The sequence below is a fragment of the Nansenia antarctica genome (assembly GCF_963989245.1).
Source record: "Nansenia antarctica genome assembly, chromosome: 1".
Taxonomy (NCBI): domain Eukaryota; kingdom Metazoa; phylum Chordata; class Actinopteri; order Argentiniformes; family Microstomatidae; genus Nansenia; species Nansenia antarctica.
The window spans coordinates 69,808,888-69,828,400 of NC_137674.1; the positions used below are offsets into that span (position 1 = coordinate 69,808,888).

General features: G+C 44.1%; 1 protein-coding gene across 1 annotated transcript in view; it reads right to left on the minus strand.

Moving 5' to 3' along the window:
• mcm9 (minichromosome maintenance 9 homologous recombination repair factor) overlaps window positions 1-19,513 on the minus strand; it is a gene marked incomplete at both ends in the record, with an annotated part of 51,098 nt that overhangs the window by 19,452 nt on the left and 12,133 nt on the right. Inside the window, 5 exons of the mRNA XM_080525593.1 lie at window positions 1,428-1,553; window positions 8,117-8,317; window positions 8,489-8,570; window positions 12,093-12,239; window positions 14,933-15,099. Coding sequence (XP_080381719.1) covers window positions 1,428-1,553; window positions 8,117-8,317; window positions 8,489-8,570; window positions 12,093-12,239; window positions 14,933-15,099 — 723 coding nt within the window. The remainder of the gene's footprint in view (window positions 1-1,427; window positions 1,554-8,116; window positions 8,318-8,488; window positions 8,571-12,092; window positions 12,240-14,932; window positions 15,100-19,513) is intronic.

Genomic DNA, 19,513 nt, shown 5'->3' on the forward strand with positions numbered 1-19,513 from the left:
TTGACCTATTTCCACCCGCAATCTAATCCGAGCAGTTGTTATTAGGTAATATTATTAATGGGTTGTATCATTCATTTAAATGCATTATAGACCTTTTCTTTATAACAAGCACAACAACAACAAAACGTTATCATGCCGATGTGCTGTGTGTCTAACGTTACAAGCTGATTTGTGCATGACAGCCGCGCATTATTTCCATGTCTAATGGCATATGACACGCGAAATGTAACTACAGTTAAGGATACGCGTAAAGGATGATGATCTATCACCGTTCGACTCTACTGAGAAATGTTTCCGCTTATTTGTCATCTCTCCTTCACGGGCAAATGTGTCCGCGTCCCCAAGAGATCCTCTTTCTACGTTTTTGACCACCACTATGATGGATTGATTTTTGGATTCTTGACGATGAATTGTTCTGAGAAAGGCGCTTGGTAACGTGATTTTTGGACACAGTGTGTTGTACAGTGTTCTACAGTGTGTTGATAACAAACGAAACGAAAAAACGAAACGAAAAAAGATCCTTATAGCACACGCAACAGAAATAAACACAGCTGAAGAAGGCATTGTGAGATCGCGTCACCCGTACCGCGTCTATTTAAACCACTGTTGTTGACGTCATGAAGGGCTGTCCCAATTCATAGCGGTAGGTATGGCTTGTGACGTGTTCGAAGGCCTTTGGATTCGAATCGAGTGACACTCGAAAACGAGCCATAGGGGTAGAAAAGGGAATTGGGATTGGCCCTAAGTCGCACCTTTTTTCATAGTTTTGCATTACCGTCTACAGCCGCGAGGGGGCGCTCTTGGCTTGTGACAACTATATGCTGCTCCTGTACCACTGAAGAATTAACTGAAACATTAACGGGAGCTTGGTGAACTTGTTTACTGGTAACTTGCTTGTTGGACTCGCTGGCTTGTTATGTTAATTTTGCCTATTCAACCTCCCAGGTATGTTCTTTATGAGATTGTGTTGCTGAATAACTGTGAATGTGTTATGTTAACATACCTGACACCTATTCAGCCTGTTGTTCTGTGTGCTATTGTGTAGTTGAATAAACTTGCCTTTCCAGATTAAATGTCTGTTCTTGGTCTTGGATTTTGTGAAATATATTTCTAAATTTTCTGCGACTTATAGTCCAGTGCGACTTATATATGTTTTTTTCCTCTTCATGACCCATTTTTTGACTGCTGCGACTTATACTCTGGTGCGACTTATAGTCCGGAAAATACGGTACCTGTGTGTGTGTGTAGCAGGTAAACCGACCTGTGTTTGTGTGTAGCAGGTAAACCTACCTGTGTGTGTGTGTGTAGCAGGTAAACCTACCCGTGTGTGTGTGTGTGTGTGACAGGTAAACCTACCTCTGTGTGTGTGTAGCAGGTAAACCTACCCGTGTGTGTGTGTGTGTGTGTGTGTAGCAGGTGCAGCGTACCTCTGACTTTGGTCCCGGAGGGGTCTGTCCTCTGCACGCCCCCGGCCAGGATCAGGGCCACGGCCAGCTTCACCACGTACATCCCAAACACCTGCGGACACAGGCTGGCCAGGATGTGGTTCCTGCCTACAGGGAGAGAGAGCCAGGACAGATCTAGTCACACTAGCAGGGAGAGAGAGGACAGAGATCTAGTCACACTAGCAGGGAGAGAGAGAAGGACAGAGATCTAGTCACACTAGCAGGGAGAGAGAGAAGGACAGAGATCTAGTCACACTAGCAGGGAGAGAGAGAAGGACAGAGATCTACAGTCACACTAGCAGGGAGAGAGAAGGACAGAGATCTAGTCACACTAGCAGGGAGAGAGAGAAGGACAGAGATCTAGTCACACTAGCAGGGAGAGAGAGAAGGACAGAGATCTACAGTCACACTAGCAGGGAGAGAGAAGGACAGAGATCTACAGTCACACTAGCAGGGAGAGAGAAGGACAGAGATCTAGTCACACTAGCAGGGAGAGAGAAGGACAGAGATCTAGTCACACTAGCAGGGAGAGAGAGAAGGACAGAGATCTAGTCACACTAGCAGGGAGAGAGAGAAGGACAGAGATCTACAGTCACACTAGCAGGGAGAGAGAGAAGGACAGAGATCTAGTCACACTAGCAGGGAGAGAGAAGGACAGAGATTCTAGTCACACTAGCAGGGAGAGAGAGAAGGACAGAGATCTACAGTCACACTAGCAGGGAGAGAGAGAAGGACAGAGATCTAGTCACACTAGCAGGGAGAGAGAAGGACAGAGATCTAGTCACACTAGCAGGGAGAGAGAGAAGGACAGAGATATACAGTCACACTAGCAGGGAGAGAGAGAAGGACAGAGATCTAGGCCCGATCCTAATTCACCCCTACGGCTCCGTTTTGTGCGTTCACGTTTAGGGTAGGGGTGTCCCAATACATTTTTCATCGAGGGCTTGGGGGAAAGGGGAGGGCTATCCACGGCTCCATTTGGAGATTTTCGGGGACCACGTTCAATTCGGAGCCATGGCCCTACCCCCCAGGATGCATTGCGAATCATCTACAGAAATTATGATTTTGCTCTAGGCAGTGCGGAAGACACTCACAAATGTAATACATTTTTCTTTGTTAATAAAGATTAAAACATTTTAGATAACCATCTTATTATCTTAGTTTAATGTAATTTCAATGCATTATAGAACTTTTCTTTATAAGAAGCATAACAAAAAAAACACTATCAAGCCGATATGCTGTGTCTATCAGTGTTTCCTCTATATGCATTTATTCGTGGCAGGCCGCCACGAATGAATTTCCTCCGCCACTAATTGATTCAGACAGTCCACTTTGATTCAGGCTGCGCAGAAAGGCAGCAAGTTATTATGACCGGAGAACAGAAAAAAAGCAGATTGAAGCAAGATTTAGGCCGCTTCCAGACCTACATTTCGTTACGATTTAGGGCGTAGTTAGTTACAATATGTTACAATGTTGCAATTAACCTCGTCGTTTGTGTTCGCACTGCAATCCAGACTGAATCGCTCTCAACAGGCGCGCGGCGCGAGGCAACGAGCTTTCAAAACAGTTTTGTGATTGGTCCGAATTTAGCGGGACATTTGGATTTCAGGAAATCACTCCTCTCTCTCTCTCTTCGCCCGTCGCCGGTCCCTTTAATCCCGTAAACGTATCCTAATCGAAAATATCATCAGCGACGACTGTGGGTTATTGCATTTACTGCTGTTCTCTGGTTAATGTACTTATACCAGTGCTCAGTATAGAGTATTTTAAATGAACATTCGTAATGTATGTCTCTGATGTTCATGGTCAATTAAATCAGCCTATTTTGTGAAACAAATAATGTTCCCGCTAATGGGTTAACCGAGCAGCCTCGCACCTAACGTGCAAGCACCTAGCTTTGAACTATTCATAGCAATATGCGCGGGGCAAAAATAATCTATTGCCTCTAAAATCACCACGAACAGAACGGCGGAGGTACGGGTAAGCAGGGCTCATGTTCTGTCATCAAAGGTAAGAGTTGGTTTTCTTTAACTCAACTGATAGCATTACCTTGCTGTTGTTGTTTACCGAATGCTCCATCTGACTGTCACACTGTGATTTTACTTGTGTAAACAGTTAGTGAGTAACGTTAGCCGGTTTTGTGCTTGTACTCTCATGTAGGCCTACTTCGTATTGATGAGCTGATGATCTTTCATTGTGTGTGTGTGTGTGTGTGTGTATGTATGTATGTATGTTAGGGATGCACGATATTATCGGCACCGATATTTATCGGCCCGATAATGGGAAATTAATGTTTATCGGTTTTTATAAAATGTTAGCCGATATAGAGCCGATAATATGAAGCCGGAAATATTTCTGCTTCCGGTTTCCGCGCTCATGCTGCTGCGCCTGCGTACAGACGAGAGCGAAACATGAGAGCTTCCCCGGTGTGTCTGACATTCTGCAGAGTTTCTGAGGCAGATAGTGCGTTTGCAATTTGCAACACATGTTCGACAAAAGTTCGGAGAGGAGGGCAAAGGTCTACGAGTTACAACACAACGACACATCTTGTAGCGGGTAGATAGTAATATCCCTCCCCTGGCCCCTCTGTTTTCCCTTGATAGCTGACAAGCTAACGGGTGAAGTAGCGAGGCCTGCTAGCAGCTAGCCTACAACCCCTAGCCAGCAATGGCTAACGTTGAGGCTAGCGGACCTAGCACAGCCGAGACTAGCCGGAAGACATGCCCGTGGAGCAAGTCAATGGCTAGCTGGGACACTCACTCTAAGTGCTCAGCGTGTCTGGGATTAACACGCGCCCGGGCTGCTGTTATCTCTACCGATGAGTGTATCCACTGTGCAGTGTTCCCCAATAAACTTCTCCGCTGACGGCTAAGTCGCATGGCTAGCCTGTCGGGAGAAGATCCGCTTCTGTGTAAGGCAGCCGAAACGCTGCCATCACAGTCTAACGCGGACATGTCTCCAGGTTTACCGACACCATGCTGGGCGGACTTAGTGCCACATAGCCCTGACATCGGTTTCCCGGTACTGGATGACAAGGGGATGGACAGCTTTACCGCTGCTCGCTATGAGAGAGACTCGGACAATGATGAGGGAGGGTCGCACAACGCATCTAATTACTCTTAGGTGAGCCTTTTTTGTTTTCATAAAAGGAGGCCAGATCTTGGCTAAAAAAAGCATTGTGCACTGTCTATAACAGATTCTGTTTGTTAGAGGAAATAATAAATGAACATTTGAAGAGTCAGAAGTGTTCTCTTTGTTGTGTTAATGTGATGTAAGTTAGATTTGGTGAGATCACTATGGAATATTAAATCATCAATCTTTGCTCACTACATAGCCTTTCTTACCTTCAGGTGTGCATGAACTACAGGTTATCAACTGTGAAATTATATCTGTTCTCATATCTGTTCTCATATCGGTTATCGGCCACGAGAAGCGGGTAAACATCGGTATCGGTTGGAAAAAATGCATATCGTGCATCCCTAATGTATGTGACTGTCAGTCACAAGTTTATATTCTACGGATGTTGTTCAGTGTAGGGCTGTCCCTAACGACTATTTTTCTAACGATTAATCTAGCGATTATTTTTTGGGTTAGTCGATTACTCTAACGACTAATTTTACGATTAGTCTAACGATTATTTTTTTTACTGTTCGATTAATGTATCACTTAATTTCCCCCAAAATAATGGCTGTATTGTCTCTCTCTGTTTAACAGTGTCTTTATAAAGCACTTTGGGTAATAGCTGCTGCTCTTATAAAACAAAGCAGCGTGTGACATGCACATTACTCAGACGGCCGCCCCTTTAAATGATCAGCTGATGTATGGGGGGCTGTCTGTGGGCCCGCAATTAAACACAGACACCTTTAATTCGGCGACCTGCTACTACTACTACTGTAACTGCCTCTGTCAAACAGTCCCAGACACAGGGCAGACTCACTCAACTTGAATGCCAACATGGCCATCAGGGTTTTTCCTGGCTCAAAATGAGGCGGAGGTGGTACCAGTGGTGTTTGACATCGGGGGGGACCCATGAAGCAGGGCTGTCTGGGGGTCCTTAAACATCAAACACTTAATTTCTTGCATTCTGGTGAATTGATATGCACCAATTTGTGCCCTTTCTGCATCAATTTATGGTGGAAATTTCATTATTTATGTAAAGGAAAACACAATATTCAGGCACCAGATGACCATTCAAAATATAATGTAATATAATGCAATATAAGGCTCTCAGGCATTCTGTACTTTCAAATATGTATTCTCCTTGAGCAGTCAACATACTATCAGCTATTTCGCTAGCAAAAACGAAAGCTAACTTATTTGCGAAACAGCGCCCCCGCCACCACGTCGGCGCAGTGCCGCAATTGCAGTTAGAAATTACAGAAATCCACCGAGTGCAACGCTTGTAGAAAATACGACCGTCAGTTTGTCGAGAGCTGGAGGCGGCTAGAAATATGACGGAGGCGGCCGCCTCATAATTCTCTATGCAGGAAAAACCCTGGCCATTTAGAAGTCTGTCCATCACCACAACACATAGCTAGCTAGTAGCTACATGGCTAGCTAACGTTACTCTCGCTGCTATGTTATGATTAGCTAAATTGATGCTAACGTAGCATGCGAGCTACGAGCTAGATAACGTAGGTGCGAGCACCACAATGACAATAGGCTACCGTAGCTAGCCAGCTACATAGCTAACGTTACTAACACCAGAAGACAAGACATACAAACTGTGGTGAGCTACATTGCTTGTGTAACATTAGCTAGTAGCCTCCTCCATGTTTCCACTGATCGCAGCCATGTTGTTTATTTGCGACGCACCCACGCACATTACGCAAGTCAACGTATTGACGTAGTCGATTACGTCGACTATGTCGACGCGTCGTCCCAGCCCTAGTTCAGTGCTGTATGCGCGTTCCCGGTTCCATGTGTACTCTACTCTTGTGTACTTCATATTCGATGAGCTGATTATCATTCGTGTACTTCATATTCGATGAGCTGATGATCTTTCTGTGTGTGTCATGCGCGTTCCGCATGTTCTGCTGCAGCTGTAGGATATATTGGTATTTGATCTATATATACATATACATATACCGTACATATTCATCTATATAAAATCACCTGCTTGGCTTTAATGACTTAACCGCTATGACTTCCACGTAGTCCAGCGTGCTTCAGCCAAGTTTAATATCCGAGGGTTTTGGTGCTCAGCAGTAGAGGACAATAGCAAAACTATTACCTGGGCACTTCCATTAGACTACCCAAAGCAAGACACCGGAGCACTCATATCTGCGCGTTTGTCACCCTGTTCCACTGCAACAAACACAGAGATTGTATGAGCGTCCCAGTCCAATAGAAGTGTCAGGCACAGCCTTTCCATACATAGAAATACACCATGTCATCGAAGAGCGATTCACATTTCCGCTCCAGAACAAGATGTACAATCCCGTTTATTTATAAATACATTCTTACATGTGGCGTTTGACAGCGGATGATGGTAGACATATTTAATGTAAAGTTATCTATCTATCGTTAGGCTGATTTGTGCATGATAGGCGCGCATTTTGACCTAGTTCCATCGCATTTCCCATTTCCCCCCCTTGATGGTGATGGTGGTATAGTTGTATAGCGGCACTTATTAAACCAAAATAACCCGCAATCTAATCTGAGCAGTTGTTATGTAATATTATTGATGAATGTGCCATTTTTGATGGAGAACAGTGAGCGGGAGACTGGATGTGAGCATATAGCTGACTAATGCAGCGGCTGTTTCTTCAGTGTTCCTGTCACATTGGATTTCTGAACGCCATAAAAATACATCTGCGCTCCCTGTAAGTCATGCATTTTTCCATGTCATATTTCCCCCCTTTGATGGCATCTGACAGCGGAAATTTAACTAAAGTTCAGCCGCGAAGTTGTTGCACTGTTGTCCTATATCAGTGCAGACTGGCAGGGTAGGAGCACAGGTTAATAGCCTACAGAGCACCGTTATTCTGTCATGGTCTGATAATGAAGCATTGTTCTTTTTTATTTGATGACTTGTTTGATCGATTGATAGCGTAAAACTTAAGTTGTGAATGAATCGCGAGCGTCAATACTTTTATGATACTACTGATGACGTATCAGGGTCTTGAAGGGGTGTCCCATTTCATAGGGAAAGATTTCAACCACTATGGCTTGTGGCACTGTTCAGAGGCCTTGGCTCCAAAGCGAGTGGCACTCCAAAACAAGCCGTAGGGGTAGAAAAGGGAATCGGGATTGGGCCCTAGTCACACTAGCAGGGGGAGAGAGAAGGACAGAGATCTACAGTCACACTAGTACACATGTGTTTAGGTTGTGTTTCTGTGTTTTGATTCAGTACCAGCAAGACGCCATGTTCGTAGTTCTCCAGGTGTTTGTGTACCAGCTAGTGGCCATGTTTGTAGTTCTACAGCTGTTTGTGTACCAGCTGGGTGCCATGTTTGTAGTTGTAGGTAATTGATGAAATTAGATTCAACTTACAATTCAACCTACAATTCAATGTTTGTAGTTCTACAGGTGTTTGTGTACCAGCTAGTGGCCATGTTTGTAGTTCTACATGTGTGTGAGTACCAGAGATGGGGTCTTGTCTGTAGTTCTACAGGTGGTGTTGTACCAGAGATGGGGTCTTGTCTGTAGTTCTACAGGTGTGTGAGTACCAGAGATGGGGTCTTGTCTGTAGCGGTCCCAGAACCCCTCCAGCTCCCTCTGCAGGTCCTCCAGCTGCAGCGTCTTGGTGTTCTGGTCGTTGTTGATCTCCAGGTGGTTGGCCTGCAGGACCAGCTCCACGTCACAGCGGGCCTCCTCCACCAGGGGCCGCCAGCGCTGTCGCACCACGCCATACACAGTCACGTCATCACCTGGGACATGTAGCCCTACTCTGTCAGGTTGTAGTCCATTATGTTACATCATCAACCTGTTACATCATCAACCTGGGACTTGTAGTCCTACTCTGTCAGGTTGTAGTCCATGAAATGTGTGACATCACGCACGGCGTGGACAATAACATTTTGACATTCTATTAGTCTTACCAGACTTGCAGGTGTCGACCAGGTCATCCTCCAGGACGACCACCATGGAGCGAGGGATGCTGCCCATGGACAGCCTCTGGGCCTAGGGGAGGGAGGCCAGGGAGACAGGGGTAGTTAGACCAGACAGGGGTAGTTAGACCAGACTGGGGTAGTTAGACCAGACAGGGGTACTTAGACCAGACAGAGGTACTTAGACCAGACTAGGGGTGGGACGATTAGAAAATGTCATGTCACGATTATCGTGGGCAAAATAATCGCGATCCACGATATTATCGCGAGAATTAAAAAAAAAAAAAAAAAAAAAAACTTTTTTTTAGAATGCCAATAAAACACACTGTAATCACTTTAACTTAGATTTTGTTGTATTTTTATTGAATCATGTTAATAACATTAACATCATTTTAAAAACATCTTGACAAAAATCAAAATCTTTAATAAAATCTTAAATAAGGTAATGATAAATTATAAGGTATCACTGCATAAATAAAGGAAAAAAATACTGTCAAACAAAACTTGAACACTGACACTTTTCTGTCATCAAACTGAGTGCTAGCCTTGTGGCTTAGAGACTTGAAAGCTTCAAGATAGGTTAAAGTGCAAAAATGTCAACATGTTCACTTTTTCGGAGAGGTGTGCTCGGAGAGGTGTGAGTATGTGCCCACTGGCACTAAAATGTGCCCACTGGCACTAAACACTCTCTCTGAAGGAACACTAGTTGCAGGTATGCATAGAAGCCTGCGGGCAACCCTGGAAAGGTGAGGCAATGGACACGGGGCCGATGCAGCCATGGTGAGAAGGCTAGCATACGTTAGTGACTGACTGACAAGGCTGACTTGACAGTCACGTTACCCATGCAGGCTGAACAATCACGCGAGACACATTTCTGTGAGGATATTCGCGCGCGGCTCATGTGAGAAATCTCAATTATATTACTATTTATTTATAACATACGATTATGACATCCTCCCTCTCGCCAGTTTGGGGCAACATAGACTTCTCCCCTGGTGCCACGGATAGGGGTTTCAAGCGGTGGGACAGCAAAGGGATGGTTACTATCGGACATTTATATGATACGGAAATACTACTTTCATTTGACCAATTATGTAAGAAATATGACCTACCACGAAATGAGTTTTTCAGATACCTTCAGATACGAAGTTTTTTAAATAGCCAAAAAGACACTGGCCTCTGTCACCAACCCTCTCCGCTGGAGGAGATAGTCTCTGCTGGAAAGACGAGAGGCATTCTGGGGCTTGGGTATAGAGCACTTTCAAAATATGATAAAGGCAAACCTGCATTTACGCCCAAAGACTGGAATAATGACCTGAACATTAATACTGATGAAGCAACTTGGTCACTAATATGGCAATCGGCAAACGACATCTCAATCTGTAATAGGACGAAGGAAACGCAATTTAGACTACTACAACGTTTGCAGATTACTCCCCAACTTAGACATAAAATGGATCATAACAAATCGGAAATGTGTACAAAGTGTATTACCGAGGTTGGGAGCTTTGTTCATTGTGTTTGGACTTGTAGATATATAGATGATTACTGGAAAGGTATAGTGGATAAAATTCATCTAATTCTAGATGTTACATTGGATAAGGACCCCATGTGTCTATTGTTTGGGTTGCCAGACAAACAACTTAAAAGTACGCATTCCAAAAGACTTCTGTGTATCTTCACTTTTTGTGCAAGGAAAAATATATTGCTGAAATGGATAGACTGCAAACCGCCTACAATAGCTGGATGGTACAAGGTAATTTTTGATATGATTCCTATGGAATATCTGACATATAGGTCTAAGTGTAAGATAAAGACATTCTATAAGATTTGGTCTCCGTTCTTAGATTATATTGGTACCAGACTGGCTGCCATTGTAATGAAAGGTTTGGTGGATTACACTCAAGAAAGTACACAAGACTAATGTGTAACAGATCTACAATGTATGGGTCACAATATTATTTACTGTGCTGGTGTTGTGCTGCCGCTGTGTTTAGGACTGTAAGACATGGATGCTGTCTCCGATGGGGGTGATCCCCCCCATATCATATATTATGGCATTTGTTGTGTCATTTTCTTTTCTGTTTATTTCTGATATGTGACATTGCCTCCTCCCCCACTGTTTTTTTGTTTTTGTTTCGTTTTAAACATTTTCTGTTTATGGACAATGTACTGCATAACAAAGTGCAAAACTAGTTTTCTACTATTAATGGGACAATAACCTCCCCCACGGATACTAGTTGTTGTTGTTATGTCCTGTTGTGTACATGTCTCTGTGAAACTCAATAAAAATATTAACCCAAAAAAAAAAAAACACATAGGTCACATACATTAATACATACAATAAAAACAGACAGACAAAGCAGTGTTTATAAAATGTAGTGCCTATTTAAAAAGTCCAGTCATTTAAAAATAATAATAATAAAAAAAAAAAATAATAAAATAAACGATTATGACGATTATTCAACTAATTAAAATTCTCCACGATAAAGTTATCGCGGGTGTTTTTATCGCGATTAACGATAAACACGATAATCGTCCCATCCCTAGACCAGACAGGGGTACTTAGACCAGACAGGGGTAGTTAGACCAGACAGGGGTACTTAGACCAGACAGGGGTAGTTAGACCAGGGAGACAGGGGTAGTTAGACCAGACAGGGGTAGTTAGACCAGGGAGACAGGGGTAGTTAGACCAGACAGGGGTAGTTAGACCAGACAGGGGTAGTTAGACCAGGGAGACAGGGGTAGTTAGAACAGAGGGGTAGTTAGACCAGACAGGGGTAGTTAGACCAGGGAGACAGGGGTAGTTAGACCAGACAGGGGTAGTTAGACCAGACAGGGGTAGTTAGACTAGGGAGACAGGGGTAGTTAGACCAGACAGGGGTAGTTAGACCAGACAGGGGTAGTTAGGCCAGGGAGACAGGGGTAGTTAGACCAGACAGGGGTAGTTAGACCAGGGAGACAGGGGTAGTTAGACCAGACAGGGGTAGTTAGACCAGACAGGGGTAGTTAGACTAGGGAGACAGGGGTAGTTAGACCAGACAGGGGTAGTTAGACCAGACAGGGGTAGTTAGGCCAGGGAGACAGGGGTAGTTAGACCAGACAGGGGTAGTTAGACCAGGGAGACAGGGGTAGTTAGACCAGACAGGGGTAGTTAGACCAGACAGGGGTAGTTAGACCAGGGAGACAGGGGTAGTTAGACCAGACAGGGGTAGTTAGACCAGACAGGGGTAGTTAGACCAGGGAGACAGGGGTAGTTAGACCAGACAGGGGTAGTTAGGCCAGGGAGACAGGGGTAGTTAGGCCAGGGAGACAGGGGTAGTTAGGCCAGGGAGACAGGGGTAGTTCGACCAGACAGGGGTAGTTAGGCCAGGGAGACAGGGGTAGTTCGACCAGACAGGGGTAGTTAGGCCAGGGAGACAGGGGTAGTTAGACCAGGGAGACAGGGGTAGTTCGACCAGACAGGGGTAGTTAGGCCAGGGAGACAGGGGTAGTTAGAGGAGAGTCTGAGTTTACCCATTAAACTTGGTTTCATATGCCTATTGTATGTGCCTGGTCCTATATGATGCCCCCCCGCCACCCCCCCTCACCTCACCTGCTCCTGTATCTTGATCTCCTGGTAGTCCCTGCAGGAGGAGGGGGTGGAGCTTTCTGACAGACAGGTGAACTTGACAGAGCTACAGTCGTCCTGCTTGGGGCAGAAGGTGGGCGGGACGAAGCTGTAGAACTGCTCAAAGTTGGCCTATAGGAGGAAAGACATGTCAAAATCGACCTATAGGAGGAGAGACATGTCAAGTGTATATATGTTACGGTACATGTGGGAAAATGGTTTATGTCGGCATTTCCCGGGACATGCCAGCATAAACCGTCGAGTTGGTACATGCTAGCATGTCCCGGGAAATGCCGGCATAAACCGTCAGGATGGTTCATGTGGGAAATACATTCTTACTTTTAGGACCATGGACAGCGCCAGCGGCACGGACGGGATTTGCTTCACACTGTATTTAACTAAATAGCCTACGACTAAAGCAGTCTATATTACATCAATCAAAACATACAGTATGTCTAGCCTACATGCAGTGAACTCTAAAAGTAGGACCAACACATTTGTGACACAGCCCAATGAAAAGGGCTACCTGTAGGCGAAATCATTTTTCTGTTTTTTACATGTGCTTAAACTACAGATTGTAAGCTTTCAAATGATGCATCATACATTGAAATCGGAAACAAATTGAAGACGACAAGAGTATTTGAAAGTTGCTACACCGGAAATCACTAAGCACAGAAAATCCCCATCAAAGATAATGAATCCCCATCAAACAACAAGAAACGAAGTCATTGTGTTATAGATTACACTTATTTAATGAACGTAAAACTGTTCGGAAAAATAACGAGTGGGTACTTCACATCTTCGAGTTGAATGTTAGCTAAAAAAACGAAAATCTGAAAAAAAAAAAAAAAAACTTTAAAGACGAATTTGACGTCTTTCTCATTTCCGAGAGGTGTCCATTTACATCAGATTGCGTCACATTTGTGGGGAATGCGGAGTCTGCTATGTAAAGGATTAAGTATGGCCAGCCAGTAAAATCCCTTCAGTGCTTTACGAAACCTCTCGGCTTCGCCTCGGGGTTCCGAACGCACTGTCGGGCTCTTATTTTTCGATAATGACCGACATTATCCCGCTTATTACACGGCTACTTACCAACGACATGAATAATTAATCTTGTGAGAGGCCACACGGTGGCTGCTCTCCGTGTCAGATGAATCTTCTCGACGTCTGACCATCATTATCAAAGCTAATAACTCCTCATAGTCATGCAAGTCATGCATTTTTCCATGTTTCCCTTTGATGGCATATGACGCCATAAATGTAACTAAAATTCAGCCGCGAAGTTGTTGCACTGTTGTCCTATATCAGTACAGGCTGGCAGGATAGGAGCGCAGGTTTCATACAGGTTAGAGCGCCGTTATTCTGTCATGGTCTGATAATGAAGCATTGTTCTTTTTTATTTGATGACTTGTTTGATCGATTGATAGCGTAAAACTTAAGTTGCGAATGAATCGCGAGCGTCAATGCTTTTCTACGATACTACTGATGACGTATCAGGGTCTTGAAGGGTTGTCCCATTTCATAGGGGAAGATTTCAACCACTACGGCTTGTGGCTCTGAACAGAGGCCTTGGCTCCAAAGCGAGTGGCACTCCAAAACGAGCCGAAGGGGTAGAAAAGGGAATCGGGATTCGGCCATAGAGTATATAAGTGTGTAGTGTGTGTGTGTATATAGAGTATATAAGTGTGTATATTAAGGCTGCCACGATTAGTCGACTAGTCACGACGACGTCGACTACCAAAATCGTCGCCGACATATTTGGTAATCGCCGTAGTCGCATGTTTTTTTGGAGCTGAAATAAGCGTTTAAAAAAAAAAAAATTTTTTTGCCTAGCACCAGGGGAGCCCCCCCTCCCAAATGTCATTGTTTGGTACCTGTACTATATCAATGACAATAAAGACCATTCATTTCATTCGATAAGCATTCGTTTTTCTTCCCTGAAGCTGCCACTGGCTAGCGTCTCCCAGTGTCTTTGATGTACATGCGCAGTGTCGGTCATCCGGGGCACACGTGACTTCCCCGGAAAAACAAACAGAGAAATGTCTTCCTGTCCTCGTACCTCTAAAGTGTGGGAGCATTTCAACCACAACGTTGAAAAAAAGAATGTAAAATGTAACATTTGCAAAGCTGAACTCGCTTATCATGGCAGCACGTCTATGATGCGCGAGCATCTAAAAAGGAAGCACGTTGTGGCAGATGACGAGGAAGACGATGGCTCGTCTCGGTAAGCTAGTTAGCTTGTTATTGGCTAACGATATCGTTACGTTAAAAGCCTTCTTACATTATTTTACGTTGTCATCAAAGCGATACTTATCAAATAGCTAAAAATGTTGTCTTAACGTTACAGTGCTAAGAAGGCGCGTTCTACTATGAGATGAGTGAAGCAAAGCAAAACTGTTGTACTCTGTACAAGTATTTATTTTTGTTTTTGTATTCTTTTGGTTGCCTAGTGCCTAGCCTACCTCATTTTACTCAGCAGTTTGCACCCTCTACTACTCTTTACATTACATTACATGCAAGTGATGCCAGAAATAAATCTGCAAAGTTCATTAAAATATCTATTTTTGAGTGAACAATCATTTTAATTGTCTTTATTTTTAGTTAGCACATGCCTACAACAACAACTAACAACTTCAAGCTAAATTTAGAAGCTGATTTAGAAGATGATAGCTAAATAAGAGCGATTGAGTAATTGTGCGATAAGCTGTAATTTATGATCCGATTAGTCGACTAATCGTTAAAATAATCGGTGACTAGTCGACTATGAAAATAATCGTTTGTGGCAGCCCTAGTGTATATATAGAGTATATAAGTGTGTAGTGTACCTGGACAGAGAAGACGTGTCGACACTTGCCGCAGATGTAGTCCTTCTGGTACTCCAGCACCTTGGTCACGCTGGTCCTGATCACCGTGCCCGTCACAGACAGGAAGTGACCTACGTCCCGGGTCTTGGGGATGTTCTCCCTGGTGAGCTCCGGACACACGGGCAGGCCTGGGACAGGGGACACAGCAGGGGTAAGACAGGCGACAGGACACACAGCAGGGGTGAGAGGGACCACAGAGGACAGGACTTTCACCTCCTGAGCGGACACATTTGGGCCCAAATCCTGCTTTAATTTGATTATTGATTAGATTATTGATTACTATTGATTAATATGTCCTTGTTGTGTGTAGCGTTTTATTCTGGACTATAGGGCTGGGACGACGCGTCGACGTGGTCGACGTAATCGACTAAGTCAATACGTCGACTTACGTAATGTGCGTTGGTGCGTCGCAAATAAATAACATGGCTGCGACCAGTGGAAACATGGAGGAGGCAGAGTGAAAAATGGATAGCTACTAGCTAATGTTACACAAGCAATGTAGCTCACCACAGTTTGTATGTCTTGTCTTCTGGTGTTAGTAACGTTAGCTATGTACCTGGCTAGCTACGGTAGCCTATTGTCATTGTGGTGCTCGCACCTACGTTATCTAGCTCGTAGCTCGCATGCTACGTTAGCATCAATTTAGCTAATCATAACATAGCAGCGAGAGTAACGTTAGCTAGCCATGTAGCTACTAGCTAGCTATGTGTTGTGGTGATGGACAGACTTCTAAATGGCCATGTTGGCATTCAAGTTGGCTAAACATAGCAGTGAGGTGGAAATTAAGGGGCCTACACATGATAAGAAATGTGTGCTTTTTTTATTTTCAGGAGGCAAAGCCGTGTGGAGGACTTTTTTAGCTACGGTAGCCTATTGTCATTGTGGTGCTCGCACCTACGAGGAGTGAGGGGGAGAGAGGAGCGCAGGAGAGACAAGAGGAGGCAGGCGGGGGGAGAGAGGAGGGGGGGAGAGAGAGGAGCGTGGGAGGGGGAGAGCAGAGAGAGGGGGAGAATGTTATATTGTTACTGAGAGGTATAGTTACGGTATTCCGGTTAGAATTTCACTCGAATTGCACTAATTAGAGGATTTTATGTTGGTATTTATTTATATTATTATTATATTTATTCCTCCTATAAATGACTTGAACTTGCCTACTGCATTACTTGCACTTTTCCTTTTATTTGAAGTTAACTTTTATATTTTATAATATTATATTTTATGTTGGACTGTAAGAAAGAGAGGATATTTTTTGTTGTGGAATATTGCCCTGCAGTGCAGAAGCCTAATTTATATATTTGTACAAGAATAATTGAATAAAATACTGAAATGTTAATAAGAGAAGTTTATTTGGGGAAAATTAAGTGATACATTAATCGAACAGTAAAAAAAAATATCGTTAGACTAACCGTTAAATTAGTCGTTAGAGTAATCGACTAACCGAAAAATAATCGCTAGATTAATCGTTAGAAAAATAGTCGTTAGGGACAGCCCTACTGGACTATGATCTGAGCACATCCACACAACGCCTCAAGGTGTTAAACATATCAAATGCCGTCCTGCTTTTGCGTCAATCGTCATATTTCTGATGTCATAAGCAGTTCGGTCAGAGTCTGGAGAGTTAGTCAAACACTTCAGCAGAAGAGGTACGTTCATCAAACCAACTAAGGACATAGGGATATATAATATTGCAACTCTACACAGCACCATTGCTAGGTTCAGAATCTGTCATGTTCAACTTCTGCCACTGCGTGGTGGTCTTCCTCCACGTTTAAACCGTAGGGGACACCAGTCACCCTCTACTGCTGGCTGTTGCCATGCCTTGCCTGGGTCAGCCTGGACACCACAGTCACTATGGACTGAGGTGGTGAACCAGGACATCTGGCACCCCTGGCTATACTAACGGGAAATACAGAGGCTGTGGTCAGGGGAGGCTGGTGGAGGTAGAAATGGGAGGCCGGGCTCGTAATGCACTGAATCCCTCATTCCGTTCCAGGCGTTGCGTGCTGGGTGTGTGTCACACAGGCACGTCATCATCACCACATTTAGAAGGTGCTGCCCCCTGCTGTCTGAGGGCTAGGAAGACACACAGGCTGCATCTCAATTCTGTGTGTGTGTATGTGTGTGTGTGTGTGTGTGTGTAAGTTGGGGTATTCCCGTGCAGTGTGTGTAGGTTGGCACGTGAGTGTGTATTCTCCTGTGTTGTGTGTGTATTCCCCTGTGCTGTGTGTGTGTGTGTGTGTGTATCCCCCTGTGCTGAGTGTGTGTCCTGTGCTGTGTGCGTGTGTATGTGTGTGTGTGTGTGTGTGTGTGTGTGTGTGCGCGCGAGTGTGTGCTGGTAGCCTCAGTCAGGGCTAATGGAAGGTGACATTGCTCTCTTTCATCCAATGCTGGTGGAATATGAAAGAGCATCTCTGTCTACACACAGCCAACGCCATGTTCCTGCCTTCACACAGCCATGTTCCTGTCTACATGTCATCACTGCAGACTAATAAAGGAGATATTCCTACATGTCATCACTGCAGACTAATAAAGGAGATATTCCTACATGTCATCACTGCAGACTAGTAAAGGAGATATTCCTACATGTCATCACTGCAGACTAGTAAAGGAGATATTCCTACATGTCATCACTGCAGACTAGGGATGGGAATCTCCATCCCCAGGCCAATGCGATATGCATCTCGATACATAGCCAATGATCCGATACATTACTGATACACATGTTACAACTACCGATTCGGTACGATACGATTCATCTTCCAACTGCAATGCATCACGATTCAACACAATCTTATAACAATGCAAATCGGTACAAATTCAACTTAATTTTATTGTTCCATTTAGAACATAAGCAGTACAAGACTTCTCGTCATTAACAATTAGGCTAAATAACAGATGAACACTTAGGAGCACTTTCAGTAGGCTACCCAGTGAGGAGGCAGTGGTGTGTTCGTTTAACATAAAACAGCCTTTCCTGTCACAAACACAAACAGGTCTTTCATAACTAAAAATAAGAATTATATGAACAACACCAGTCTCACGACCATCATAACTGTATGAAATTGCGCAGTGACTCCGCTATTTCTCCGTTGTTACTTTCTCAGTGAAAAGCTTCCTACTTGGAATATGGTACCTCAGCTCCAAGATGCGCAGTAGGTTTGATTGATTGATTGATTGAAAACTTTATTAGAAGATTTGCAGAAGTAGGTACATGAAAGTACATATTACATACAAGGTCACCTAACAGGATAAAAACCCAAGAAAGCCACTGGCTTATTTCAATTGGGGTCCTTGATGTTACAACTGTGTCCAAGTGTTGGAAGTGTCATGCCAAATCGTGGCACTGCCAAATCTTGACCGGGCCATCAACGGCCTAATCGTTCGAACGCTGTTGCTAATCGTTCGAACGTTCGACGTGCATTCCAGACTAGGGCCAAAATCTGTCCGCCTGTGACGTCATTCTACTGCTCTGTGCTTACTACCACAGCAGATTAATGTGTGTATCTTAAACGGCGAAGACAAATGTAATCTTCTTGCACTTGAATAGGATTAAGGTCAGCTATAGCTGATATAATATATGACATTTTATATGAAAACCTGCTAGCATGCTAATTTCACACGTCTCACTCGCACCGCTAACGTAGTACGGAGTTGGCTAGTTAAATCACATCACAGTGATAAATATAATTCCATAACTGCATACTACGGAGCACACACTCACACACAGAGGAAATCGCGCAATCAGCAGGGAGAGAGCCCGGAGCGCACCCGCGTCTCGGGCGGAGAGCTTGGTAAAATCATATCCCCCTGTCCAACACAATGTTGGCAATATTCTCTATTGGTTAAGCGCTCCCGGTTTCAATGGTATCAGAATCTACAACCTGTCTAAACCAGCCTCGACGGTGATATTGTAATCAAAATTCTGTGGATCCACTGTATTCTGTTATTTAACCCTGTAAAATCCTGTTGAGAAGTTATCGCAACATAGAAATAACGTTTTCCCCACAATAAAATAACTTAAAAGATCGGCTTTTGCGATCGGCCATTTTTGCCGATCACCGATCGAGTCATTAGTGAAATCGGCCGATTTAAATCGGTGGCCGATAAATCGGAGCATCCCTAATATTTTGATAACCCGATATGCTATTGTATTCATGCAGCATTAACGCATCTATTCTGAGGTCACATAGGCCTACTACGCTGCAGACCAGCGTTTCAGTTATTACCGGTAGGCTAATTACCGCTTTTTGTCCCAAAAAATATGTTGAAGTCCGACATATTTCAATCTCGCCGGTACCGGTGAAATTAAGTCCCTCTAGGCACAATTTGCATTGGGCGATGCCAGCCGGAGAGGCAGTTCGGGGTGCGACATGCCTTTGACAGAAAATTGCAGTATAATAGCTAGAGAGAGAGTAAATAATGACCCCATTGGAGATAGTACTGAAGAACCTCCCTTGACAAAGGGGAACCGATCACTGGGTCCACCTTTTTTGTACCGGTAGACTTCCTTTGACCAACCCAACAGCTAACTTCCCCCAGCCT